At 44.3% G+C, this 27,702-nt stretch overlaps 1 protein-coding gene across 1 annotated transcript; it reads left to right on the forward strand.

The window, feature by feature from the left end:
* The first annotated feature begins 1,422 nt into the window (after positions 1-1,422).
* Positions 1,423-15,171, forward strand: LOC146341725 (vomeronasal type-2 receptor 26-like). The gene is made up of 4 exons (XM_084807628.1): positions 1,423-1,619; positions 6,790-7,000; positions 7,735-7,861; positions 14,270-15,171. The coding sequence occupies exons 1-4, from the start codon at positions 1,423-1,425 to the stop codon at positions 15,169-15,171; spliced, it is 1,437 nt and encodes a 478-aa protein (XP_084663754.1).
* The last annotated feature ends 12,531 nt before the right edge of the window (positions 15,172-27,702 follow it).

Here is a 27,702-nt window from a genome sequence, read left to right on the forward strand (position 1 = left end):
CATCCCTGCAGGGCTGCCCAGCGGCCGGATGGCCGCGGAGTGGAGCCAGGGGGGAGGATTCTGGGGGGAGGACCGGATCGCCTCCCCCCCACCGTGGACACAGAATGGAACGGAAGGTAAGTGTTCCGTCCATCCCTAATTCCGTGTGGGGGGAGGCTGCTGCCACCACCCTGGGAGCCACCACTGAGGGAGCTGCTGCTGTGGGTGCTGCCCAGCACAGCCCGCCAACCTCCTGCCCTCTTTGCAAGGAGGGACGAAGGGGTGATTGGCGGGAGGCACTGCCCGTCAAGCCTGCACGGCCTCCTTTCTTGCACTGAAGCAGACCATGCAGATTTGACAGGCATGAGGGCGGGAGTCACCTGCAACTGTGCTCTCTTCCTTCCTTGCAAGGAGGGCAGGGTGCCTGGTTGGAGGATGACTCCTGCCTCAGCAGAAGCCTTCATGGGTTCCTTGCTTGCGAGGAGCCTGTGCAGGCTTGAGTGAGGCCAGTGCTGGCAGCTCGTAATGAAGGCGAGCCGCCGCCGGTGCTCCCAGGGGAGCCGCTGCTGCTGCCAGCTCCTAGGGCCTCTGGGGACATGCCAGCAGCCATCTTGTCATTCTGGGGAATGGGGAAATGCAGGAAATACAGGGAGTCACCATTCTAACAATTCCTTGCCTTGGAGGTGGGCCGAAGTGGTGCACAGCTCGGGCTTTGGGCCGAAACGGTGCACGGCCCTACTCTCTCTCTCTCTTTTACACTCACATACACACACCAATCCAGCTATTCGCGCATGTGTGCGTGCACACACACAATAGCAAAGATGCCATGTCCTCATAATGCACACGTCCATGAATACACACAGGGCCTGCCCTTCGGTTCATTGCAACCCCAATTAGATCACATTCACTCTCCTTAGGATCCCTCCCAAAGCCCCCCTCTGGAGAGCACCCCTAAAACCTTTATTTCTCCCCTTGTGTGACACACATTTATGCATCTGCCCTCCATTCAGACATAAGGACACTGCGCTGCCCAACACCCCCAGGACACCTGAAGCTGGCTCCCCTAACCCTCCGGAGGGCCTCCTGCTGCCCTTCCTAGGCCCCCACTGGTCTCCCTACCTCCTCACTGCTTTCTAACCCCACATATGCCGGATCTCACCAAACAGCAGCCACCGGGGTCCCATCTTCTTCTCCCCCGTTCTTGGTCTTGATGGCTGGGTGTGTTGCAGAGGGAAGTATCAACCTGCAGCCATCCAGCCATCTTAATTTCCTACGCATGTCTCTGAGCCCCATGTGCAGGCCAAAGCCATGCATGCGACAGTTGTAAAGGCAGGGGCTGGAGGCCCTCGCTTCGCTTTGAAGCAGTCCCAGCTGCTTGTAAGTCCTTTAAAAACAGTACCGTAAAGTAAAAATCAGGAGGACGTGGATACTGTGGTGGGCACCATGGAGGGTATCAGACATGGAGGGTACATGGAGGGTATCAGACATGGAGGGTACATGTACATGGAGGGTACATGGAGGGTATCAGACATGGAGGGTATCAGACATGGAGGGTACATGGAGGGTATCAGACATGGAGGGTATCAGACATGGAGGGTACATGTATATGGAGGGTACATGGAGGGTATCAGACATGGAGGGTACCAGAACAAGCCCAGAAACAGAGCACTCTATGGCCCACACCCCAAACTGGCAAGAACAACATTTTCCTTAGATGTAATGATATAATTACCTTAGTTGCATGTTGAGAAACGGAGCATGACTTGGAGCATCCTTAAATGTCCCTAACTGTATATCAGTAAAAGACACATTCGATCAATAATATTAATAAACAATGGAATATATTTAATGAATCCTAAAGGGTAGATGATGATGGTGGTGATGAATTTCCAACCCAAATCTCCAGAAAGTTGAGATCTCTCGTTTTCCTACAAAAGTCTTCTTATTACATAGTTCGTCTTCTTAAATGTAGTCATCATTTTAAAACAAAATATTTCATAATCCAAAGTTGCTCATTTTTTTCCAAAACGTGTGTGTGTGTGTGTGTGTGTGTGTGTGGCAAAACAAGGTTCTTAGGAGGGGAAAATTGAAAGACCCCATTTTTTTCTCTGCATTTTCCCAGTTTTTTCTTGACCTTCACATCTCTACCCCCACCATCATGCTCTTGATGGCAGGAAAACAAGGCATTTTCTCCATCCAAGTTTTCTACTATTCCTCCAGGCCGTCATGCACATTAAATTTCAGTCAGAGCTCACTAATGTAAATGTGAAAAAAATGTGAAAATGAAAATGAACTTATTTCTTCTTCAAATGTCTTCTTTTTGTCTTTTTTATATTCTCTTTACATTAAACAAATGTAGAACAAATGTGAACACATTGATTTCATGTTTAATTTCTTTTTTAAAGGAATGCACACTTCTGTTTTGTGGCATACAATGATGTTCACCAGCTTAGGCTAGTGAGCAAGCTACAACATCTCTGAGACAGTGATTGCCTGCCCATCGTTTTATCCATGCACTATTACCCTGTAGATTGGAGTGCTGCAATGCATTGTATTTGGGGCTGCCTTTGAAGACTTCTTGGGAACTTCAGTTAGTACAAAATGCAGCATCTCTGCGGTTCCACAGCTGGCTGGAGAACCATAGGCTGCCTTTCCACAAGGCATTGATCCTGCGCTTGTGATTGGTCACTCATGGAAGTTTGCGGGTCATCTACATAATGCCGTCAACCTCCAGGGCACATCCAGCTGTTTTTTTTATCTTTTTCCCACTAAATAAATAAATAAATACATAAATAAATTGGAGATAATCCACTATTTAGATGTGAACCTGTTTTAATGGCTGTGTGTAAGTGTGTGCAGTTCTGCTATAACCACAGCCTGGGAAAAAGAAGCCATTGGGCTAGGAGGAAAATCACAGTCTCCCCTGCTCCCCTCATGCCTGCCTATCGACCTGGGCTGGGAGAAGAATTTTCTTGGCTGGGTCAGGAGAGGCTCAAACTGAGCACAGAGTGGGCCAGCAAGGAAGAAGAAGATGGTGACCCCTTCATGTAAACAGCTGACAGCAACGAAGCCACACCTCCCCCATGCTGCTTTGCAGAGAGAGTGAGAGAGAGCGCCTATGATGCGGCTCATAGTCAAAGAGGCATGCTCAATGAACCATCATCAATAGTTCCTAGTCAAACTGGAGGGAGATATTGCGTTGGGTACTGCCAAGCTTGGTCCTGGGCCCTGTACTCATCAAAATTTTTAGTAATGACTTGGAGGGAGAGTTGGGGAAATGCTTATCAAATGTGCAGATGACCCAAAATTGGTGTGGTAGCTATTAGCTTAAAGACAGCAACAAAATTCAAAATTATTTTGATAGGTTAGAAAACGGGGCAGAAAGGAACAGAATGAAATTTCACAGAGGCAAGTGCAAAGTTCTTAATTTGCGGGGAGGCGAGATCAAATGCACAGGTATAAGATGGGGAATGCCTGGCTGGCACATATGACAAGAATCTTGGGCTTGTAATCTACCACCAGCTGAATATGAGTCAGCAGTGTGGTGTGGTTGTAAAGAAGGCGAATGTATTTTCAGGTAGCATCAATAGAAGTATAGTTTCAAAATCATGGGAAGTAATCTCTGCCCTCTAACTGTGCTAGTCAGACCAGGCCACAAATACTAAGTTCAGTTCTGGACACCACACTTTAAGAAGGATTCAGATAAATTGTAACGAATTGGGCAACAGAGATGATCAAGGTATGTTTAGCCTTTAACATAGTAGACAGAGAGGAGATAGCATAGCACTTTTCAAGGACCTGAAGGAGAAGGCCACAACCTTGTCTCTAGCATCCAAGGCTGTAGGACATGAAATAACATAGCCTGTTGAATGGTTTAATGTGCTTTTAGCTGTTTAAATTCTTTACTGTTTTATACTGTTGAAATTGATTTTCTTTGTAAGACCTTAATGATATACAAATGTTTTAAACAAACAGATTAAGATACATGAAGGAAGATTTTGGTTGTACATCAGAGCAGTCAGACAATGGGTCCAGATGCCTAGGGAGGTGGTCAGTTTTCTGTCACTGGGGGTATTCAAGCAGAGACTGGACAGCCATCTGTCAGGATACTTTAAGCTGGATTCTTGCAGTGAGCAGTGGGTTGGACTCAATGGCCTGTTACAGGTAATTGATTCTAAGACAGACAGTATGATTGTATACATATTTTGTATAATACATTTTTAATCCCTGAATATACAACTAGCATGTCAGGGATGAAGCTTTAGATGAGCCATATCCGTAACATCCCACTTTTCTGTGTGTGTGTGTGTGGGGGGGGCATCATTGAGAGAGGGTTCCATCAACTGAGACTTCAACTGAAGCATGAAGTGATACAAGAGATACATTATGATATCTAGACCTTATTTATCCATGCAGGCAATTTTTACCCCATCCTTCATTTGGTAGAAGTGATTAGATGTGTACACTTACTGCACACAAAAATGTATTCAATTCATGAAATATCTTTACCTTCTATTTCAGCTCACTTGTGGAGCATTTCTCCCAGCTTGGGGTGACAAAACAGTCTCCCATTCTGTATACCAGACGGTCCCAAATGAAGCTCAGCAGTACGCTGGGATTGTCCAGTTGCTTGTGCATTTCAAATGGACATGGATTGGGCTCTTTATTGTGGATAATATTCATGGAGAAGGGCGTTTGCAAAAATTACTGCCAATGCTTTCACAAGGAGGCATCTGTGTCGCCTTCATAGAAAAAACGCCAGCATTTTTTCAAAAACATGCTGGAAAGGCAGGGTCGTTGCATGGGGAATTGGAATACAATTCAGCCTTCATGGAAACGAAAGCCAATGTATTTTTTTCTGATGCTGAACATCCATTAATAATTAAAATAAGCTCATTTCTTCAGAGGGCAGTCCTGGATTCCCCTACAACTAAGGTATGGATTATGACAACATACTGGGATTTCATAGCAAGCACCAGTCAAAGGGGCCATGATATTCAATCTCTCCATGGCATGCTATCCTTTGCAGTTCACTCAAAGGAACCGTTAGGATTCAGGCAATTTCTTCAGAGTGTAAAACCTTCCTGGGCAAAACAAGATGGATTCATCCATGATTTCTGGGAGAAGGTTTTCAAGTGTTCATTGAAAAAATCAAATGAGGGTGAGGTGATAAATCAAGGCTGCAGTGGGGAGGAGGAACTGGAGAGCCTCCCTGGAACTTTCTTTGAGATGAGTATGACTGGTCACAGCTACAGTGTTCACAGTGGTGTCCATGCTGTGGCGCATGCTCTACAGTCTATGCATGAATCCAGATCCAAACACAGGACATGGGTAGCTGGAAGAAAGCTGGAGCCCTTGAATCTGCAAGCATGGCAGGTATTTTCACTCAAAACTCATCTCTTCTTTGTTTGGATTGGGTGGTGGCCATGGGAAATGGAAGCTGATACCAGTGCCATCGAAACCCATGTAAAACCTTTTCAGCTTTATTAGGTCCACTCTATATTAATTAATTTTCATTTATTTTATTTTATTTCATTTCATTTCTATACCATGCAATAGCCAAAGCTCTCTGGGCAGTTCACAAAAATTAAAAAACAGAAAACACAGCATAAAACCATATAAAACATGAATGGTTAAAACCACCATAGAACAGTACAACCAGAATAAAACCAAGCAGCACAGGGAGCTCACAGAGAAGGACCTTTGAGGTTGATCTTAGGGTCCAGACAGGAAGGAGGGAATCCTTCAGATAATCTGGCCCAAAGCCATTAAGGGCTTTGACTGTTAATACCAGCACTTTGAATTGGGCCTGGAAATGGACTGGCAGCCAGTGCAGCTGGAAAAGTACTGGTGTAATGTGATCTCATTGGCCAGTCCCTGCTAACAGTCTTGCTGCCCTATTTTGGACTAGCTGATGTTTCTGGACCATTTTCAAAGGCAGCTCCACATATAACGCATTGCAGAATCCAGATGAGAGGTTATCAGACCATGGATTAGTGTAGCTAGGCTTTCGCTGTCCAGAGAAGGGTGTAGTTACCACAAATTGCTTCCCAGCTTCTCAATGGAGCATTAAAGTCATGAGCCCTATTCAGGTATTCATGTTACCACATTCAATCAACACACAAGGAGAGGGAACGCTCCAGCCCCACCCCTCTCTGCTGTCACATCTGTCACTCTGTGTACATGGAGGGTGACGGTCTGAAGAGGAGCGACTCCTGCATCCATGGGTTCTTAAACAGGGTTCTTAATGGGGCCTCCATTGATACAGGAAGCTCTTCTCTTCCAGCTGTTGCCCTCCACACGTACAGTGCGATGGATGTAGCAAAAGAGCAGGGTGGGGCTGGAGCACACTCTCCCCTCATTTGTTGTGTAAACATGGTAACAAGAATGCTTGAATGGAGCCATGATGCATGAGTTATTTGGGTTAAATTAGGGTTAAGTACTATCAGTTTCTCGTCGTTTCCATCTCCTCTTCCATAGACTCCTGATCAGTAATTTAGTTTTCTCAAGGGTCACATTAAGACAGGATAGGGGTATGATGACTCAATATCTAATTCACCAAATCGTTCTGTCACAAATGTCTGTTTCCACCTGGTTAGCAATTGGAGACAGACAACTCTTCCTGGGAGACAGACTTTGCATCCCTCCAGCCATAGAAATCTCAGGGAAAGCTTTTAGGGGGCTAGACCCAGACAAATGTAAAATACTCTCAACAAATCTAGGATAGGTACTTGTCAATGTGATCATGAAAATACTTTGCTGTCCCATTATATCTTTTCCTCTTTGAATTTAGCTCCATCCTTTTCTAAGGGGCATCTCCTTCAACAACAGTGCAGGAGAAACAATACAGTTTGATGAAAATGGAGAAGTAGTCACAGGATTTGATGTTACCAACTGGGTAATTTTCCCAAATCAGTCTTTTCTGAGAGTTCAAGTGGGAAGTTTCAGTCCACAGGCTCCTTATGGAAAGCAGTTAACAATTGAAGATAAAAGCATTGTGTGGCCTAGGATGTTTAACCAGGTGAGACAGAAAGAACCTAAAGTTTTTTTAGATGAAAAAGTGTAGATGGCTATTCATATGAGTCTGATTTAGCACAGCTTATTTTTTATTAGTTCGTTTAAAATTAACTTAATGTCATATGCAACATATCCAGGTGGTAGACAACAATAACAACAATATCTAAATATTATAGGGCCATAGCTGTGGCCCTATGTTAAGGCTGAGTTGGGAGAATCTCATTCCATCAGTATAACCAGAAATCAGCGGGGATTACTTTCTATATCTTATACTGAGAAAATGTCTCAACAGCGGACTGATCTGAAATCTCAAAGGGGGGCCTTTTCAGTAGTGATGCCCTCCCTCTGGAACACTCTCCCTCATGTAGTCCAGGAGGCAGAAAACAGGATGTGTTTAATCCCCTTCTGAAAATGCACCTCTTTACTCAAGCTTCTCTTGCCTTGTAATAAATAGTTGTCATGCTTGTCCATTTTATTCTTTTTATTATATTTTTGTCATACTAGATGTAATTGTTTTTACTAACAGTATATTTCTAACAGTAATTTTAATACGTTAGTATGTGAACTGCTTAGAGACTTTGCTATATGAAGTGGCAAAGAAGTATTATTAACAAACAAATTCATAGGAAATCCACCACGTTTAGAACACCACGTTTCTTTAAACCTGCAAATGAATCCACAACTCTCAAAACATATCTTCCTCATTCCTAACCCTTCTGCACTGATATTTCTGATTAGGTGCTGCCCCGTTCCCTGTGTAATGACAACTGCCATCCTGGTTACAGCAGGAAAAAGAAGGAAGGGGAGCCATTTTGCTGTTATGATTGTGTTCCATGTCCACGAGGGAAGGTTTCCTATCAAAAGGGTAGGAGGCATTGTCTTCACAGATGTCAAGTGCACTACGTATCATACTATATCAAGCAAAACTAATGTAATCAAAATTAGCATGGCCCTGATCTGGAGGGAGTAGGAATATATTAGTGATCCTTGAATATCAGGCTATAGCCAGAGGCCTTGTTAAAGAAGAACGTAAATCTCCCTTTCACATACAGGCCTAGTGATGCTTGGTTATGCCTTTCAACACTCAAAACATGGGATGTGTGGTTCGATTTCATTAATAATGTGCTTCATATGCAAATGAAAGAAGAAAGATTATGTAGGTAGCTACCAACAAAGAATGCATTGGCATGTCATCCCATAAAAATGATGTGTGTTTTGGATCATGATAGCTCTATGGCTGACTCTATGTTAGTCATGTAATTAAATATCTCTCCATACCCCAAAAGAAAGAAATTACTGCATACAGAAAGGTAGATGCCATGGAGAAGGATTCTGGTGTTTTTGCACATTTTATTATATTCTTAAGTCCCATGAGGTTGTGTGTGTGTGTGTGTGTTTAAGCATTCCATGTTCAATGGTGATCAGGGCTTGGGTTGTTCTAACTTTTATAAAATGGGAATAATTTCACCAATCTCTCTAAAACTTTCAGATGCCTAGGGATGTACGAAAGTCACTTACCTGGTCTCGCAGCTTGCTTCGCGGTGGGGGGGAGGCGCTTCGCTGCTCCCCCCGAACGTTCAGGCTGGGGGGGGAGGCTTCCCGCCTCGCCCGGCCGAAATTCAGGCCGGGGGGGCGGCTTCCCGCCTCGCCCAGCTGAAATTCAGGCCGAGGAGAAGCGCCCCGTCTCCCTGGCCACGAACTTCAAAAGAAAAACAACAACAACGCCCCTGTGATAGGCTACGTAACGATTAACGTAGCCTATCATGGCTAGATCTGCAAAGTCACCTGTGATAGGCTACGTTAATCGTCACGTAGCCTATCACAGGTGACTTTGAAAAAAAAAAAAGCGCGTACACAAATGGCAGCCCCCATAGGGAGCCGCCATTCTCATTCCTTATTTGGTCCCTGTAGTCTACGTAAAGATTTACGTAGACTACGGCGAAAATAAGGGCAACGCAAATAGCGTTGCCCTTATTTTCGCCGTAGTCTTCGTAAATCTTTACGTATACTACAGGGACCAAATAAGGAATGCGAATGGCGGCTCCCTATGGGGGCCGCCATTAGCCGTATGCGCTTTTTTTTTAAAGTCACCCATGATAGGCTACGTGACGATTAACGTAGCCTATCACGGCTGACTTTGCAAATCTAGCCGTGATAGGCTACATTAATCATTATGTAGCCTATCACAGGGGTGTTTTTTTTTTTTTTTTACTTTTCTTGTAATGGCGGTGGCGGCGGCAGCCGGTCGAAAGACCAGCTGCCGCCCCCACCCCTGACGAAGACCTGCTGAACCGCCGCCGGGACCCGCTGCCGGGAGGGACATTCGTGAAAGGTAAGTCCCATCCCGGGGGGGGGGCGGGGGGCGGGGGGGCGGAGAATTTCTCCCCGAACAACCTTCGGAGGACCGAATGCGTTGGCACTCGGCCCCCCGATGTTTCAGGGAGAAATTCTCCCCCATACCGACAGATGCCAGAAAGAAGTGTTCTTTGTACATATCCTGAAAATATCACGAATATTGGTGAAAGTCTGAGGGAGAAAGAGCAGTTTAAAGACAAAAAGTGAAAAAAGCCCCTCCATTTGTCAAAAGTGACTTTTAGGGCTGCTTCACATGGGGCTTTATCCTGCTATTGAGAATGCTCAAGTCATGGAGGTTTGTGGGTCCTTTTCATGATGTCGTTAACCCCCGGGCACATCCAGAGGAAATTCCTGGTTATTTCGCTCCAAAATATCCGGAATGAATAAACCATCTTTTAATGTTGGATTGTTACACTATTTAAACAGCCACTAGATGGCAATGTTTCATTGTGTTCGATGGAACCTTGAAAATAAAATGCTTCCCTTCTCAGCAGTCATGTGTTCACCATCTGGGAGCATGCGATAAATGCTCCAGAATGGGAGGTCTGCTATGGTTTTCTTTAGTGTAAGAGTGGCATTAGGAACAGGGTGGTGACCATTTTTTTAGTCAAGATTTGTGAAGAAGTGAAAGAGTTCTCACATAAAAGATATTCCTCTTTTACTGGAGTTGGTGGAATACTATTTAAATCAAATTTCTATTTGTAGAATAGGAATTCTAATTCTGTCCTCCAAAATGACATCCTGGATTGCCCACCCCTTGCAACAACCTGAATTGCCCACCACCCTAGGAGAGCCCTGAATTTCCCCTCCCTGCAACAGATCACACAGATCACACACCCCTACAACAACAACCCAGATTGCCCCCTCCCCACACCCAGACAGCCTGGAATCCCCCAACGCTGAGATAGCGTGAGTTGTCCCACCAGTAGGTTTGTGTGTTCTGTGTCTCCCCACCCTACAGTAAGAGTGTGGACGTGTATATCTCCACCCACACTCATGTCTGTGAGTTTGTGGGTCTGTGAGTTTGTGCGTCTGTGTCTCTCCCCACCCTTCTGTATATGTTTGGATCTTTCCCCAACCCCTGGTGTGTGTATGTCTCTCCCGCTCCCCCTAGTGTGCATCTGTGTGTCTGTGTTTCTCCCCATTCTCCAGTGTGTGTGCATGTTCTGGTCTGTGTCTCCCCACCCCCATGAAGAGGGTGTGGGACTGACAGAAGCAAAAGAGACATGCACACAGGTGATAGACTGATGGGGACAGCCTGGCTGGGGCTGGAGACAATCTCTGCTTGCCTACCTCATGGAGTGGCAAGGCTCGGTCTGAGGTTGACTGAACCCATGGAAATTCTCACTGGTAGGTCGTGTGTGTGTGTGTGTGTGTGAGAGAGAGAGAGAGACAGAGGCAGAGAGACAGAGTGAGTGAGTGAATTAGAGAGTGAGAGGGCGAAGGGCTTCTGGGTGATTCTGTACTGCTCAGGTGAGATCTTAAACACAGATTTCTTGGCTTACTGTTCATGCATTACCATGCTATACCACAAAGCACTGCCTTCTCTTTCATATTTGAAGCATCCTTTATTTTATATTTGCTTTGCACATATGAACTAAGGAGTATCTGAAGAAAGCCTTTTTGTTGCTTTTAGCATCCCTCGCTTACCTCAGCTCGTTCTCAGCTTTAGCCTCCCTGACACCATCCCTGCAATTCTGTGCTACCTGCCTGTACTCTTCCTTTGTTGCTTGGCCTTCCTTCCACTTCCTATATGCGTCCTCCTTTGTTTTCAGGTCATCTCTAAGCTTTTTGTGAGGCCACATTGGCTTCTTCTGTTGTCTTCCACCTTTTCTTGTTGGAATTGTTTGTAATTGTGCCATGAGAATTAACTTTTTTAAAAGTTCCCACCAGTCTTGGACTCCTTTTCTCATTAGAGTCGCTTGCCATGGAACCTTACTGATCATTGTTCTGAGCTTATTAAAATCATCTTTCCTAAAATCCATGGTACGCGTTTGACTACACTCGGCTTTTGCTTCCCTTAGAACCAAGAACTCAAGTATAGCATGGTTGCTTTCCCCCAGAGTTTCTGTAACTGCTACTTTATCCACTAAGTCATCTCTGTTGGTTAGGTTCAAGTAGGGATGGCGGAGAATTTCTCCCCGAAACTTCGGGGGGCCGAGCGCCAACGTGTTCGGCCCCCCAAACAAGTTTCGGGGAGAAATCCTCCGCCCCCCCCGCCCCCGCCCCCCCCGGGATGGGACTTACCTTCCCTGAATGTCCCTCCCGGCGGCGGGTCCGGCTGGCGGTTCGTCCGGTGTTCGAGCGGGGCGGGAGCGGCAGCCGGTCTTTCGACCGGCTGCCGCCCCCGCCATTGCAATGAAAGAAAAAAAAAACACACGTCCCCTGATAGGCTACGTGACGATTCACGTAGCCTATCACGGCTAGATCTGGAAAGTCAGCCGTGATAGGCTACGTGAATCGTCACGTAGCCTATCACGGGTGACTTTAAAAAAAAAAAAAAAGCGCGTACGCGAATGGCGGCCCCCATAGGGAGCCGCCATTCGCGTTCCTTATTTAGTTGCTGTAGTCTACGTCAATGTTTACGTAGACTACGGCGAAAATAAGGGCAATGCAAATAGCGTGTTCTTTCGTGTTCTTTCGTGAATACTTTCATGTTCGCAGCCGGGCGAGGCGGGAAGCCTCCTCCCCGGCCTGAATTTCGGCCGGGCGAGGCGGGAAGCCTCCCCCCCGGCCCGAATTTCGGCCGGGTGAGGCGGGAAGCCTCCCCCCCCGGCCTGAACTTCGCAGGGGGAGCAGCGAAGCGCTCCCCCCCACCGCGAAAAAGCTGCGAGAAAAGGTAAGCGACTTTCGTTCACCCCTAGGATCAAGTCAAGGATAGCCGATCCTCTAGTTCCTCCCTCTACTTCCTCTTCTTCTTTTTGGAAAATACTTTTTATTCTATTTTTTAACTTTATGAATGAAATACACAATACCAACAACCTAATCAATAACTACAATTTCCAAACAATACAGTATTCTTAAGAGGAAACAGCAATAATGGAAAAGAAAAAGAAAACAGAAGAAGGAGAAGGAAGAAAAGGGAAACAAAACATAAAAAATGAAAAAAAACATATAAAGAATTATTTTTAAAAAATTATTTAAACTCCATTAACAATTAACAATTTAACCAACCAAAAGTCTTACTAACCAATACTACTACTACTAATAGAGATTTAAAAGTTTAAATAATAATAATAATAATAATAATACATCACTAATAACTTTTATAATATTATATAATACGCTTAAAAGCAACCTCACAAAATCACTAATATATTTTGTAGTAGATATATAAATGAGTGTACACATTGTACAATATATCATATCCATTTTAAAAAGAAAGAGTTTTAGAAAAGAGAAAAGGAGAGAAAAAAGAAAAGAAAAAAAATCTCTGACCTAGCCTGTATCTTCCAGACTAAACATAACTAGTTAGCAAAACATGTTTGTAGATTCCAGATCACGGTGCAGGAACAGACGTCTCATGTTATTTTCCATTTAGCCACGCCTCCGCCATTTCATGATTTGGGAACTTCTTCATCAGGCCTTCAGAAAAGATGCAAAATGCAGCAGGATTTTTTAAATGATATTGTAAATTCATTTGTTTCGCCAAATTTTTTGCCTTAGTAAATTGCCTTCTTTGATCAGCAATTTCTTTGATGTATTCCGGAAATAGCATAACTTTATCTTGTTTCCAAAAAAGGTTTCCAGCCTCTCTTGCCAAATGCAGGATATAATTTTTTGTAGAGATACTTGCAAATTGGGCTATAATCGTATAACCAGTCCCTTTGGCATTTGACACATGGAATGCCTGCTCAAGATCAAATGAATAATCAGATGGCACAGGCAGTATCTCATGCAGGAACTTATCTACAAAACTAGACAGATTTACATCAGTAGGTAAATATTTAATCCCAATAATACGTAGATTTGCCCTGCATGCTGACGCCTCCAGTTGAGAAATTCTGAAAGAAAAATCATTGAAAAAAGCTTGTGATGTAGTTTCATTCCCTGCCAGTCGATCTTGCAACTCGTTAACCTTCGCCTCCCTTTTTTGCCAAGAGGTATTAATTAAATCCATAGCCCCTTGCAGGGCAATAATGGAATTTTGGATGGTATCCAGCCTCTTTGCCTGCTCCGCAAATGGCAAGGACAAAGTTTTTATCAGAGCAAGTAACTCCTCTGTATCTCCGCTTCTTGCAGCTTTTGCCAAAGGGGGTGTGGGGTGGGTGGGTGGAGATCCTTTTTGTCACCTTAATGTAGTCATCCTTCTCTTCAAACAGATCTTGCAGGTCCTCAAATATTCTTGATATTTCTTATTCCATTCCTCAGATGTTGTTGGCGTTTCTTAATCCATAGAAATTAACTAGGGCACGTCAGCCCTAGTTTCTCCTAATTAATTAGGAGGGTCAAACAGCTTTGAGCGATGGTTAAGCTCTGGCAGACTAGCCCTGGAGCTCAGCCATCCTGCTATCAAGCCGAGAGAGCTGTTCTTCCAAAACTTTATTGAGAGCTGCTCTCGCCACCCCTTTTCATTCCAGGGTTGAGATAAAAAGATTTCTCAACCTTTTAAAAAGCAGTTTGAGATAGCATCCTGAGGAGACTCCACAGGACGCTACAAGGGCGACATTGGCTCCAACCGGAAGTCCCCCTTCCTCTACTTTCCACCACACAAGTCAGGAATTTCCTGGAGGAGCCATTTTTTTCAGAAACATTTGCATCCTCTATTTTATTTTTGTTTTGCACATATGGACTACGGAGTATGTATGTGGCCACTGCTGAATAATTAGGAAATGATGTTTGAACCCTGCTACATTGTTGTTTCAAGGCCTCTGCTGTCGTAGATTTCATAACCTCTCAATCTCTCTTTTCTTTCCAGATACGGATTTCTGCACTGAATGTTCAGAAGATCATTATTCAAACATAGAGCAGATCCAATGTATTCCCAAAGTTATAACCTACCTCTCCTATGAAGAACCTTTGGGGATCACTTTAGCTTTCTCTGCTCTTGGTCTTGCCCTGATCACAGCTTTGGTACTTGGAACCTTTGTGAAGCACCAGGACACTCCCATAGTCAAAGCCAACAACCGGAGCCTCACCTACATCCTCCTCATCTCTCTCCTTTTCTGTTTCCTCTGCTCCTTCTTGTTCATTGGAAAGCCAAAAGCATCAACTTGCCTTCTCCAGCAAACAGCTTTTGGCATCATCTTCTCACTTGCACTTTCTTCTCTTCTGGCAAAGACCATCATGGTGGTTCTGGCATTCATGGCTACCAAACCAGGATCCAGAATGAGGAAATGGGTAGGGAAAAGGGTGGCAAATTTGATAGTCATTTCCTGCTCCTTGATTCAAACAGGACTTTGCGTGAGTTGGCTGAGTACTTTTCCTCCATTCCCAGATATGGACAGGCATTCACTGACTGGGGAAATTGTGGCAGAATGTAATGAAGGTTCTATCACCATGTTCTACTGTGTCCTGGGCTACATGTTCTTTCTGTCTATTGTCAGCTTCACAGTAGCTTTCTTAGCCAGGAAGTTACCTGACAGTTTCAATGAAGCCAAATTCATCACTTTCAGCATGTTGGTCTTTTGCAGTGTTTGGCTCTCCTTTGTCCTAGCCTACCTGAGCACCAAAGGGAAATACATGGTGGCTGTGGAAATTTTCTCTATTTTAACCTCCAGTGCTGGCTTACTGGTTTGCATCTTTCTCCCGAAATGCTACATCCTCATGCGGAGGGCTGATCTGAACAACAGGGAGCAACTGATGAGGAGAACAAACTAAAGGAACCCAAGAATTAAAAATTATGAGGGTCACTTTCCTTTTTTCTGATTTTGTAAATAATTAGGCCAAGTTACCTACAAGAAAAGACAATGGTCCTACTCTATGATTGAACAGGATGCATCCTTTTGACAGATGCACAGTCAATCTAGTCCAAAGTCCTAGTGAGTGCAACAGCTTGTATTTCTAAGTAAACATCCCTTGGATTAACCAGCATATTTGCTCTCTCTGCATTGATCCACAAAAAAAAAAAATATGTCTAAAATGCCAACAAAAAAATAATAAAATGAACTAAAACCAATGGTTTGTGAGAAATGGTTATTCTTCAATTTTGTGTTTTCCTTCAGTGATAACAACCATCCAAGGGTTTCTGATTACATGTACAGTGACTACACCCATGTAGAGCCATATGCACACCTTCTCTTAGGATATGGCGGTCTAGGGCAAGGCCAAGAGATATGACCCTGATCCCCTATCCTGCGATTTAAGGATGAGAATAGGGCTATATATTTACCCACTTTGGGACCAAGAATGCTGAACAACTTGCCATGTGGGGGATGCAACAGCTGGTGGCATGTCAACAAGACAGAGTCCAAATGCCAAATCAGACTACCGGAGGTCAGGAGAGGTAGTGCCAACCCCCAATGCACCTCCAACCCCCACATAATTCTGATTCTCAAATGCACTTGGTCTTCATTATTACCTTGTAGGCACCAATGCATGGAGAAAGGAGAGGGGATGTTATTTATTAACCCTAATCTCCATAAAGCCTGGTTTGGCAACTTGTGCCCCCCTCCCAGATGTTGTTGGACTGCAGCTCCCGCCATCTCTCATCATTGGCTATGCTGGTGAGGGCTGATGGGAGTTGTCAGCCAAAATATCTGGAGGGTCACAAGTTGCCCACCCCTGCCATAAAGAGATCAAGATTGAGACTCCAGGCTGTGGTTCCAATGTGGTTCCCATTTCTGTATTAAAATGTGATCTCACTTATTCTCACTAACCCCTCTGTCAGCCATTTGGCCCATGAACTCAAACTAATTACAGCAGGCTGATCTGACTTTGGCTCTAGGCATGCAAATATGGGTGTGCCATACTGCTTCTTATTTCAAGAAAAAACAGTTTCGAGTCCTCCTTGTAAGATCTCTGGCGAAAACAGCACCTTTCTCCAGGTGTTCTGCGTGGGGGCAATTTACCTCCCCTGTAATTATCAGCATGTCCTTGAGTAATTTTTCTGCCAGCAAAGTCCCAAAGGAATATCTGGAGGCCATGAGAAAAATAAGTAACGAGGACTAAAAATGGTCATAAGAGCCTTTTCTAGTGCTAGAAATGTTTGCGCAAGGGCAGGAGCACACAGGGTTCTGTCACTCTGATGGAGTGCATGTTTGCTCCCATTGATTTATTGTCCTGTGATTTGTATGAAAGGGAACAAATTGTGAGTAACTTCAGCAATCAGCACCTCAAGCCCACCAATTTCTCCGAAGAGCGCTCCACTTCTGGATCTTCCATGAAAAGTAACCTCAGTGTGCAGGTTCAGCAAAGTCCCCAACAGCCACAAAGGAATCTTGAGGTGCAAGAAGTAGTATGTCCAAAGAACTATAGAGGGAAAAGACAGACTCTGATGCAGACATCGGCTGACGAGACAAGCTAGAAACAACATATCAACAGCATGAGCTGACATTCAATGGAATTAAATGCTGTTGAAGGAAATGGAAGAATGTGTGTCTGGAAAGGAAGCTTCATCCTCCAATGGATGGTGCCATTGGTGTTGCTCCATTATATTGCTTGCAAGACACGTTCTGTTTTAAACCACATTAAGACTTGTTCCATGATCTGCAGCATAAGTGATCCTGTCCTGATTTCCCATAAATTCTATCAGCTGGGAATACTTCAGTATTTCAATATTTCAGTCAACTGTCTTGCTTATGACAGTGCAAGGATACCTCTCCCAGGAGTTAGTCTTGGTCAGCACCAAAGGCCAGGTCAGCAGGCTGTAACAAGTTCAAATTCAATCTGAATCCTGCCCCCTAATTTCAGGACTTTTTTCTCTCCCTGTAAAAGAGGCATTATTTTTTCTGCCTATTTCTCAAGGAGGGTGAGAATCTTCTACTTGGGGAGAGGGACTGGGTTTCCACATGCCTTTTTCAAATTCAGGAAGTGGCTGAAGGATCCTTTCTTTCGTTCGTTCGTTCTTTCTTTCTTTCCTTGAAAAATGCCTCCAGCACGAGGCTCTTTACAAACAGGCTTCTCCAGCCTGGCAGGACTTCCTGAACTCCTTTGGGAACATGTAACCTCACCCTCTCCTGTAGACATTCAGGACAAACTCCCAGGCTGCAGAAGCTTCTCTCAGCGTCCCAGACTATTGCAAAGAAGAACAAGTAGGACTTCCGGAGCTTTAGAAAAACTCCTATCTTGCTGTAAAAGCTCAGTTGCTCTTGCTTTGCAGAGAAGCTTTGGCAGCCTAGGAAAACTGGGAGAAGGAGATAGTCATTCAAAATTCTCACCTATTAAGCCTCTTTCCCCAGAGTTTTCATTTCACCCCCACCCGCAAAGGCCCCAAATGGAAGAATCCAAATATTCAGCATATCACTAGCTCAAACACAGGAATTTCCAGACAAGCAGTATGGCTGGATCTACACTTACCGCCTTTTTTCGCTTCCAATGAGGTTTCACCGCCCGCCTTTCACACTATGCAGTATGCTCCTCGAATTGGAACCTGAATTTCCCACTTCCGTGCTCCCGCTTTCAATACCCTAATATCCCGGTATTTCCCCTTAATGTGCTCTGATTTTCCACCTTCGCTACCATATCCGGTCATAGTCCCGGAAGCTCTCTGGGTGGTATACAAAAGTTAAAACATTAAAATACAATAGACAAAGTTTAAAAACCATTTATCTAAACTTGTATGGACAATATATACAACAACATATACTAAAACCTATTATTATTTATCCTAGACTGGAATGCCTTTCCAGCAGGATCCCATGTGCCTCACTGTGAAGCTGAAGTTCTGCTCTGACGTTGCTGGATGGTTCAGCAGTCATTTGTTCTACTGGGGACTTCAGCACGGTGAGCCCTAGCTGTGGAACTGTGTTCTGGATGCACAAGGGATTTGGCCTTTTGTCTTCTGATTTCCTCTTCTGGAAATGCCCATCCAAGTAGCAATGGAACTACTGTAAAACAGTGCCCCAGTTTCCCAACCCAGAGAGCTGATCCAGAAGGATACCATGGTCAATGGTATCAAAAGCCACTGTGGGGTCCAACAGAACCAACACGGTTGCACTCCCATCTTTCTCTCAGCAAAGGTTATCCCAAAGGGTGACCAGGGAAGTTCCTCATTCTCCTCCACTTCTGGGCCAACCTTAGGTTATTTTTCAGGAACAGCCTGATTAGTGCAGTTTTTAAGAACACTGGTACCTCTCTCCTCTCTCAAAGAGTAATTTACATCCTCCTGGACCCAGCCAGCCACCCCCCCCTTCAGTGTAATAAGTCAAGATGGACAGGAGTTGAGGATACAATTCATATACTCAATGCTGTTTAATGCTCAGTGCTTAAATTTAATATGTTAATATTATTTATTTATTTATTTATTTATTATTAAATTTATTAATCGCCCATCTGGCTGGTCACCCAGCCACTCTGGGCGATGTACAGCATATAATAAAACAGTAAAAAATTATCTTCAAGGTCCCACTCCTACACCACCCCTCTTCTCAGTCAGACATCAAGGCTGGCCCCAGACAATTGGTTGCCTTGGGAGGATCGACAACTCGCACTCCTCACCCACCCAAGTCAAGCCAGGCTACTCTGGCACATGAGGCAGAAAATTCTGCTATCCCCCCTCCTCATCTTAGACCTTAAAAATGCAAGAATGACAAACTAAACAACAACCTGATTCCCAAAATCTGATGCCTGAGGCAGGTGCATGACTCTGCATAATGGTAGTGTTGGCCTCCTCTCTCTCTCCCCCCTTCTCCCTCCCTCCCTCCCTCCCTCCCTCCCTCCCTCTCTCTCACACACACACATACACTCACTCACTCACTCACTCACTCACTTTCTATATATTTTGCTGTATCTAGGTATATCACTGAAATTTAAATTCTTGTCCTCTTTTAAGAGAGCAGTCCCATGCCACTAGACATTATCTAGGCAGCCATAGGATTTTTTTTTGGTTTCTGGGAAACAAGGTCATCCAACCTCAGTTCCCAGAAACTGCGCTCCCCGCCCCCTACCCTGCCCCCTCATAGCCAGCACAGCTCCTTCCAACCTGCCGCCATCACCATGCTTATAAATGGAGCTCGGTGAGGGTGAAAATGGGGGAATTTCTGGAAACGGGGAGGAGAGGAGACCGCAGAAGCTATTTTGGAGTTTCCTATTGGGTCTCCAGTCCCCCTCTGTCCTCTTCCCTGAAGCTGCAGCTAGATGCTCAACCCTCTATCCTGTGCTGTGGCCGCCCTGTGTAGGATAGTCAGTAGCCTCCGAGTTTGGAGGCTGGTGACTCTCTTGAAGGGATGGTACCCTCGCTGTCTCTGCTTTTTTAAGATATAGGTTGAGATTTAAAAAGCTGCAGACTGTTTCAGAGCAGCACACACAATTCCTCATGTTGTGGGGCTGTGGCCAAGTGGGTGCAGATGCTCAATGATATGAGGAATTACTTCTGTGTCTTCCATACCAAAACTGCCTGAGCAGGAAGCCGGCTGACATTCCCCTTGCTTTGGGCTAAGGGAGGCCGGGCGCACCAGGACACCTGCCACCGGCTGCCGCAGCTGTTGTTTGACTCCTTTCTGTGCCACAGTAATGGCAGCACCGGGGAAGGGAGTTTCCTCCCCTGTAATTATCGGCACGTCCCTGATTAACTGTGCTCCTCACTAAGCCCCAGGGGACATCTAGAGGCCTCAAGAAAAATTTACAATAATATTGGAAAATCCTATAAAAGACATCCACAATGCTCAGAGCAGTGCAGAAGGGCCAGAGGCTCTGTCCGTGGGGGTGTTGATCCTTTCAGGGGATGTCTGCACTGCAGGACTGTCCCAGGATTTCTCTCAGGAAAAAAACTAATACAAGTAGCTTGAGAAGTCGGCAACTACTAGCGCCATCTCTCTGGCAAAGGATTGCTCCATTTCTGCGTCTTGTTTGTTGCATGAGTACAGGAAAGGGTCTAAATCTCCATGGGGATATAGCTGTGCATGAAGCAGTACCAAGCCCTCCTAAACGTTTTGAAACAAAGAATGGGGGAATGGGTGAAGTCATATCTGATATAAATTGACCAAATTTTCAGTAGGGTCGGCTCCCATTCAAAGCAGGTTGAAAACAGCCCAGTGCTGAGACATTAACTGCTCTGGAGGAAGCAGAGCAGTTGTGCTTGTGCTTGTGCTGCTGCCACATGTTGTGTGCAAGAGAGATTCTCTTCATCCCAGCATGAAGACTCCTTCCAGTAAATGCAGAGTAAGTGACCACATTGTGAGTGGGCATGAGTTTGATCAACCGGAAGACCTTGTCATCGGAGAGATTGCTTCTATGTTCTCTTTCCTGCACCCCTCTACAAAATTCAGTGCAAAGCCACCTCCAGCGTTCATGAAGGAACTCATGTAAGGACTTCTCCTCCACACCCATAGCATCTTTTTGCTCAGCCCATAATAACTTGGAGCAGATTATTATGCAACTGAAAGCTTAAAAAATGGTTTCCATTCAATAAGAAAAAATGTATATGGGCCACTTTTGGTTTTTCAGTGGTTTTGTTTGTTATTGGTAATTGATTGTAATTGGTAAGAATTAATTTATTTTTTCCATCACTTAATTCTAACATGAAATGAAAGTTAAAGAAATAAAGGCAAAAAAGACTTTTTTCCTGTTCTTTCACATGGCCTCTCTATGGTGCAAGTGGAAACTTGATCAGTTTTTGACTTTGTTTTGTGGCATTATGCCTGGGACCATATTATTACAGGAAGCATTCCAGGAGCAACACAGAGCTGGAATAATTTCATGCAGTGTAGAATCCTGATGCTACACATAATGCAGAAGAGCAAGTAATGTCCCATCAAAGAAAATCAAGCCCATAAGAAATCCGATTTCTCTAAGATGCTTCAGCTATTGTTATTGTTTCAGTACACAATATGTATCTTCTATTGCAGTGTGATGCCAAAGAATTACCAGCATATCCTAGCCTTAGTATTTGCTATAAAGGAGATCAATGAAAATCCCTCACTCTTACCTAATGTCACTTTGGGGTTTCGCATCTCTGAGAGCTACTACAATCCACAGATTACTTATATGGCCACCCTTGGCATGCTTTCTACACTGCATAGATTCCACGCGAACTACAAGTGTGATCTGAAGAACAATTCGGTAGCCATCATTGGAGGAATGTACACTCTCATCTCTCTTGAGATTGCCACAATCTCAGAGACTTACAAGATTCCGCAGGTAGGTTTGTAGACATGAGTTGGCTTCTTCCCCCATAATAGCAGAACGAGCAGGCTTTCCCATTTGAATTCTGGCTCCTTCCTCACATCAGTTAAGAGGCACAGGCTGACAGAGTGGGCAGTCAGTGTTTCTGCAAGGCACTGCTTTGATTGGTATAAGAATTGTAAGTATACATATACCATTTTTGCAATGTGTATTATTTGATGTTAGTAGTTATTGATGATATACTAAGATATTTTCTGTTTTTATGGTCCCAAGGAAGGACATTACTAATAATTTGGCTGAAACGCTTTGGGTTTCTGGAAGAATAAAACTATGTTTTCAGCGCAGTTATAACCAGGCAGGCAGACAGAGTTGAGCAGACATTCAATTCTGGCAATTCCCCCATCACACCCCAGATATGCATGATTCAGAAGGCAGGCTTAATATTTGCCATTCCACACCACCAGCACCTCCAGCACCTAGGGACATGAATTAGGAGTGGGCGAATATGTCAGTTTCAGTTTTTTCCCACATGTATTTAAAAAGAAAACAAAACCCTGCAAGGTTTTTTTTTGTCCCAGATATGGAGATCTTCACCAATTTTGTTATTCCTATGAAAACTGGACTGAAATTAAATTCTCACCAATTCTTACATAAAATACCAGGAAATTTTCGATGGTATAAATTTGTGTGTTTGGGCATTTGTTTTTTATTTTCTTCTGGAAAATAATGAAAGTTTAGTTCATAATTGAAAAATATGCAATTCTCATATTTTTACAGCTCTTTAAAGATTTACAGTCACTTTGTTAATTTAGGAACATAAAATACATTACATATAACTTGGTTTTCTCACATAATTATCATTAAAATGAGAAACGTTTAAAATTTAATGCAGTAAATTTGTAATTGTCGTCTCAATAAAGTATACTTTTAAATTTAGTATACCAAACGTTATAATTTTATGAGCAAACTGAGTTATGCATTCTATATTTCAGGAACTTCAGCAAGTACTTCATAAAACATTTATAAAATATCCTAAAAAACAGAAGTAGGAAGAGCTGGAGGCAGAGGACGAGTGCTGTACAGCATCTATTCCTGTGTGTAAGGAATTTGTAGGGATGGCGGAGAATTTGGCCCCCCGAAACCCGTGGTGGAACGGCCTCCCACCCCCGCCCCCCTGCATAATCCCCCCCGGGACGAAGCTTACCTAGGGTCGATGTTCCGGCGGCCGCAGCTCCGGCAGCGGCTCCGGTGGCGGCGGTGGCAGCTGGTCTCTCAGCCGGCTGCTGTGGACTCACATGGTGGCTGCCATAGTGGCTGCCATTTGCATCCGGCCAGGCTGCCGTGATAGGCTATGTAAGTATTTACATAGCCTATCACAGCAAAGGCAGCCACACAAATGGTAGTGACCATGCCATTTGCGTAGCTGCCTTTGCCATGATTGGCTACGTAGATACTTACGTAGCCTATCACGGCAAGCTAAAATGAAAAACCTGTGTACGCAAATCACGGCTGCCGTAGTGGTACGGAATTTGCATTCCCTTTTTTCCTGCAGTTTTAGCCTACGTAAATATTTACATAAGCTATTATGGCAAAAAAAAGGGGAATGCAAATAGCATAGTGGCTATTTGCATTTCCTTTTTTTCGCTATAATAGCTTACGTAAATATTTATGTAGGCTAAAACAGCGAAAAAAAAGGGAATGCAAATGGCGGCCGCCGTAGCCGCCGCTATATGCGTACGCAGTTTTTTTTTCCTGGAAGGCTGCCCAGCGGCCAGATGTCCTGCTGCCTGGTGGAGCAGAGCTGGCCGGATTAGGATTTTGGGGGGAGATACGGAGCACCTCCCCCCCACCGCGAATCATCCCGTCGGAAAGGTAAGTGACTTTCGTACATCCCTAGGAATTGGTTGGGGCAGAGTTCAGGGAAATCTGGACTGAAGGGAAATCTAGCTGGGGAAGACTCTCTTATCTATCTGGAATGATAGGTAAGAGAGAGTGAGAGGCTGTTTCAGTTGCATCCCACTGAGTTGGTGGGGAAGAGAGAGAGACTGACTGTTCATCTGGCAATCGACTCCAGGCATCAGAGCTGGAGAAAGACCTAAGGCAGGCAGAATTTGGGACCCTTTGACTCTGGCAATTCCCCATCACCCCCACATGTGAAGGATCCAGAAAGGAGTCTTCATGCTTGCACTTCCCCCAACACCTCCATCTAGACACTCTCTGAGCTATTAGGAATGGTAACCAAACATATTTTATTTATGAAACGTCAAGCAATCTCAGCCCATTATTTTATAAAGCATTCTCTTTAATACACATCTTAATTTTTGTACTGTTTGAAAGGCTGGTTCTAGTGATGGTGTCAATCCCATGCCTACACCATGGGATCCAGGTTCCTGTGTTTTGTTTCAGTATAAAGGGTTTATTTTGATGGCAGAAATGAATGATTTTATAGCTGAGGGAAGCACTGCTAATGGTGAGGTCTAATTAGGTACTTTCCCCTTCATGGATCACTGCCTTGTTGTGGCGAAGGGGCTTGAGTAACTCAGTGAAGCCATAAGCTATGCCGTGCAGGGCCACCCAAGATGGACAGGTCATGGCAGAGAGTTCTAACAAAATGTGGTCCACTGGAGAAGGAAATGGCAACCCACTCCAGTATTCTTGCTAAGAAAACCCCATGGAACGTATCACAAGGCTAAAAGATATGAAGCTGGAAGATGAGCCCCTCAGGATGGAACTTGTACAATATACTATTGGGGAAGAGCAGAGGGAATTTTCAAGTAGTGCCAGAAAGAGTGAAGCGGCTGGGCCAAAGCCGAAAGGACACTCAGCTGTGGATGTATCTGGTGGTGAAAAGAAAGTCTGATGCTGTAAAGAACAATATTGTTTAGGAACCTGGAATGTCAGATCAATGAATCAAGGTAAGCTGGAGGTGGTCAAACGTGAGATGGCAAGATTGGACATTGACATCTTGGTAATCAGCGAACTCAAATGGACAAGCATGGGAGAATTTAATTCAGGTGACCATCATATCTACTACTGTGGGCAAGAATCCCTTAGAAGAAATGGAGTAGCACTCATAGTCAACAAAAGGGTGGGAAAAGCAGTACTGGGGTACAATCTCAAAAACGATAGAATGAACTCAGTATGAATCCAAGGCAAACCATTCAACATCACAGTAATTCAAATCTATGCCCCAACCACGGAGGCCGAAGAAGCTGAGGTTGATCGGTTCTATGAAGACTTACAACACCTTCTAGAACTAACACCAAAAAAGGTGTCCTCTTCATCATAGGGGATTGGAATGCTAAAGTAGGAAGTCAAGAAATCACCAGGATAACAGGCAAGCATGGCCTTGGTGTACAAAATGAAGCAGGACAAAGGCTAATAGAGTTTTGCCAAGAGAACACGCTGATCATAGCAAACACTCTTTTCCAACAGCACAAGAGGCGACTCTACACATGGACATCACCAGATGGTCAATATCGAAATCAGATTGATTATGTCCTTTGCAGCCAAAGATGGAGAAGCTCTATACAGTCAGTCAAAACAAGACCTGGAGCTGACTGTGGCTCAGATCATGAGCTTCTTATTGCAAAATTCTGGCTTAAATTGAAGAACGTAGGGAAAACCACTAAACCATTCAGGTATGACCTAAATCATATCCCTGATGAATATACAGTGGAGGTGAGGAATAGATTTCAGGGATTAGACCTGATAGACAGAGTGCCTGAGGAACTATGGACGGAGGTCCGTAACATTGTTCAGGAGGCAGCAACGAAATCCATCCCAAAGAAAAAGAAATGCAAGAAAGCAAAGTGGCTGTCTGATGAGGCTTTACAAGTCGCTCATGAAAGAAGGGAAGTGAAAAGCAAAGGAGAAAGGGGAAAATATATCCAACTGAATGCAGAGTTCCAGAGAATAGCAAGGAGAGACAAGAAGGCCTTCTGAAAGGAACAATGCAAAGAAATCGAGGAAAACAATAGAATGGGAAAGACTAGAGATCTCTTCAAGGAAATCGGAGATCTCAAGGGAATGTTTTGTGCAAAAAAGGGCATGATAAAGGACAAAGAAGGCAGGGACCTAACAGAAGCAGATGAGATTAAGAAGAGGTGGAAAGAATAAACAGAAGAACTATACAGGAAAGATCTTAATGTCCCTGATAGCCATGATAGTGCAGTCCCTGAACTTGAGCTGGACATCCTCAAGAGTGAAGTCAAGTGGGCCTTAGGAAGCATTAGTAACAACAAAGCTAGCGGAGATGACAGTATTCCAGCTGAGCTATTTAAAATCCTGAAAGCTGATGCTGTTAAAGTGCTGCACTCAGTATGCCAACACATTTGGAACACTCAACAATGGCCACAAGACTGGAAAAGGTCAGTTTACATTGCAATTCCCAAGAAGGGCAATGCCAAAGAGTGTTCAAACTACTGTACAATTGCGCTCATTTCACATGCCAGCAAGGTGATGCTCAAAATCCTGCAAGCTAGGCTTCAGCAGTATGTGAACTGAGAACTACCGGAAGTACAAGTTGGGTTTCGAAGAGGCAGAGGAACTAGAGATCAAATTGCCAACATTCACTGGATCATGGAGAATTCCAGAAAAAACATCTATTTCTGCTTCATTGACTACGCTAAAGCCTTTGATTGTGTGGATCACAACAAACTGTGGCACATTCTTAAAGAGATGCGAGTACCAGACTACCTTACCTGTCTCCTGAGAAACCTGTACAAGGGTCAAGAAGCAACAGTAAGAACCAGACATGGAACAACCAATTGGTTCAAAATTGGGAAAGGAGTACGACAAGACTGCATATTATCACCCTGCTTATTCAACTTATATGCAGAGTACATCATGAGAAACGCCGGGTTGGATGAATCACAGGTCAGAATGAAGATTGCCGGGAGAATTATCAACAACCTCAGATACGCAGACGATACCACCCTAATGGCAGAAAGTGAAGAGGATCTCAAGAGCCTCTTGTTGAGGGTGAAAGTGGAGAGTGCAAAAGCTGGTTTGAAACTCAACATTAAAAAACGAAGATCATGGCATCTGGCTTCATCACTTCCTGGCATATAGAAGGGGAAGAAATGGAAGCAGTGACAGATTTTATTTTCTTGGGCTCCAAGATCACTGCAGATGGTGACTGTAGCCATGAAATTAAAAGACGCTTGCTCCTTGGGAGGAAAGCTATGGCAAACCTAGACAGCATAGTAAGAAGCAGAGACATCACCTTGCCGACAAAGGTCCGTCTAATCAAAGCTATGGTTTCCCCAGTAGTAACGTATGGCTGTGAGAAGTGGACTATTAAGGAAGGCTGAGCGCCGAAGAATTGATACTTTTGAACTGTGGTGCTGGAGAAGACTCTTACGAGTCCCCTGGACTGCAAGGAGGTCGAATCAGTCAATCCTAAAAGAAATCAACCCTGACTGCTCATTAGAAGGACAGATACTGAAGCTGAAGCTCAACTATTTTGGCCACCTAATGCGAAGAGAAAAGTCACTGGAAAAGACTGTGATGCTGGGAATGATTGAAGGCAAAAGGAGAAGGGGATGGCAGAGGATGAGAGGGCTTGATACCATCACCGATGCAATGAATATGCACTTGAGCACACTCCGGGGGAGAGCGGAGGACAGGAAGGCCTGGCGTGCTATGGTCCATGGGTTCACGAAGAGTTGGACACGATTTAACGACTGAACAACAACAACAACAATTAGATACTTTATTAGAAACTGTGGCAATGAGTTTCATAGCTCTGAAATATCTGAAAAAGTTATTTTTCTTTTATGTGGTTATGTGGGATAACCCACATATTGTTCTATCGCAGATAGTGGCAGTAATGAGATAACATACATCGTTTCTTTCACAGGCAGGTTTTAGAATTAAATTCATTGACTGCTACAGCAACTCTTCAATAGGGATGTCAGAGAATTCCGCCACGGATCTCAGTGAGGCCGAATGCCAGTGCATTCGGCCCCCCAAAATCCATGGTGGAACAAAGCCCCCCACCCCGTGAAAGGCGCGCGAAACAGTACACTTACCTGGTGCGTTCACGCTACTTTGCGAATGGTGGCCACATCTGTGGCCGCCATTCGCTTCTTCATTATTACCATGATAGGCTACGTAAATACTTAC

This window comes from Heloderma suspectum, chromosome 6 (assembly GCF_057233095.1).
Source record: "Heloderma suspectum isolate Gila_16-S chromosome 6, 16-S_ref, whole genome shotgun sequence".
In the NCBI taxonomy this organism is placed as follows: Eukaryota; Metazoa; Chordata; class Lepidosauria; order Squamata; family Helodermatidae; genus Heloderma; species Heloderma suspectum.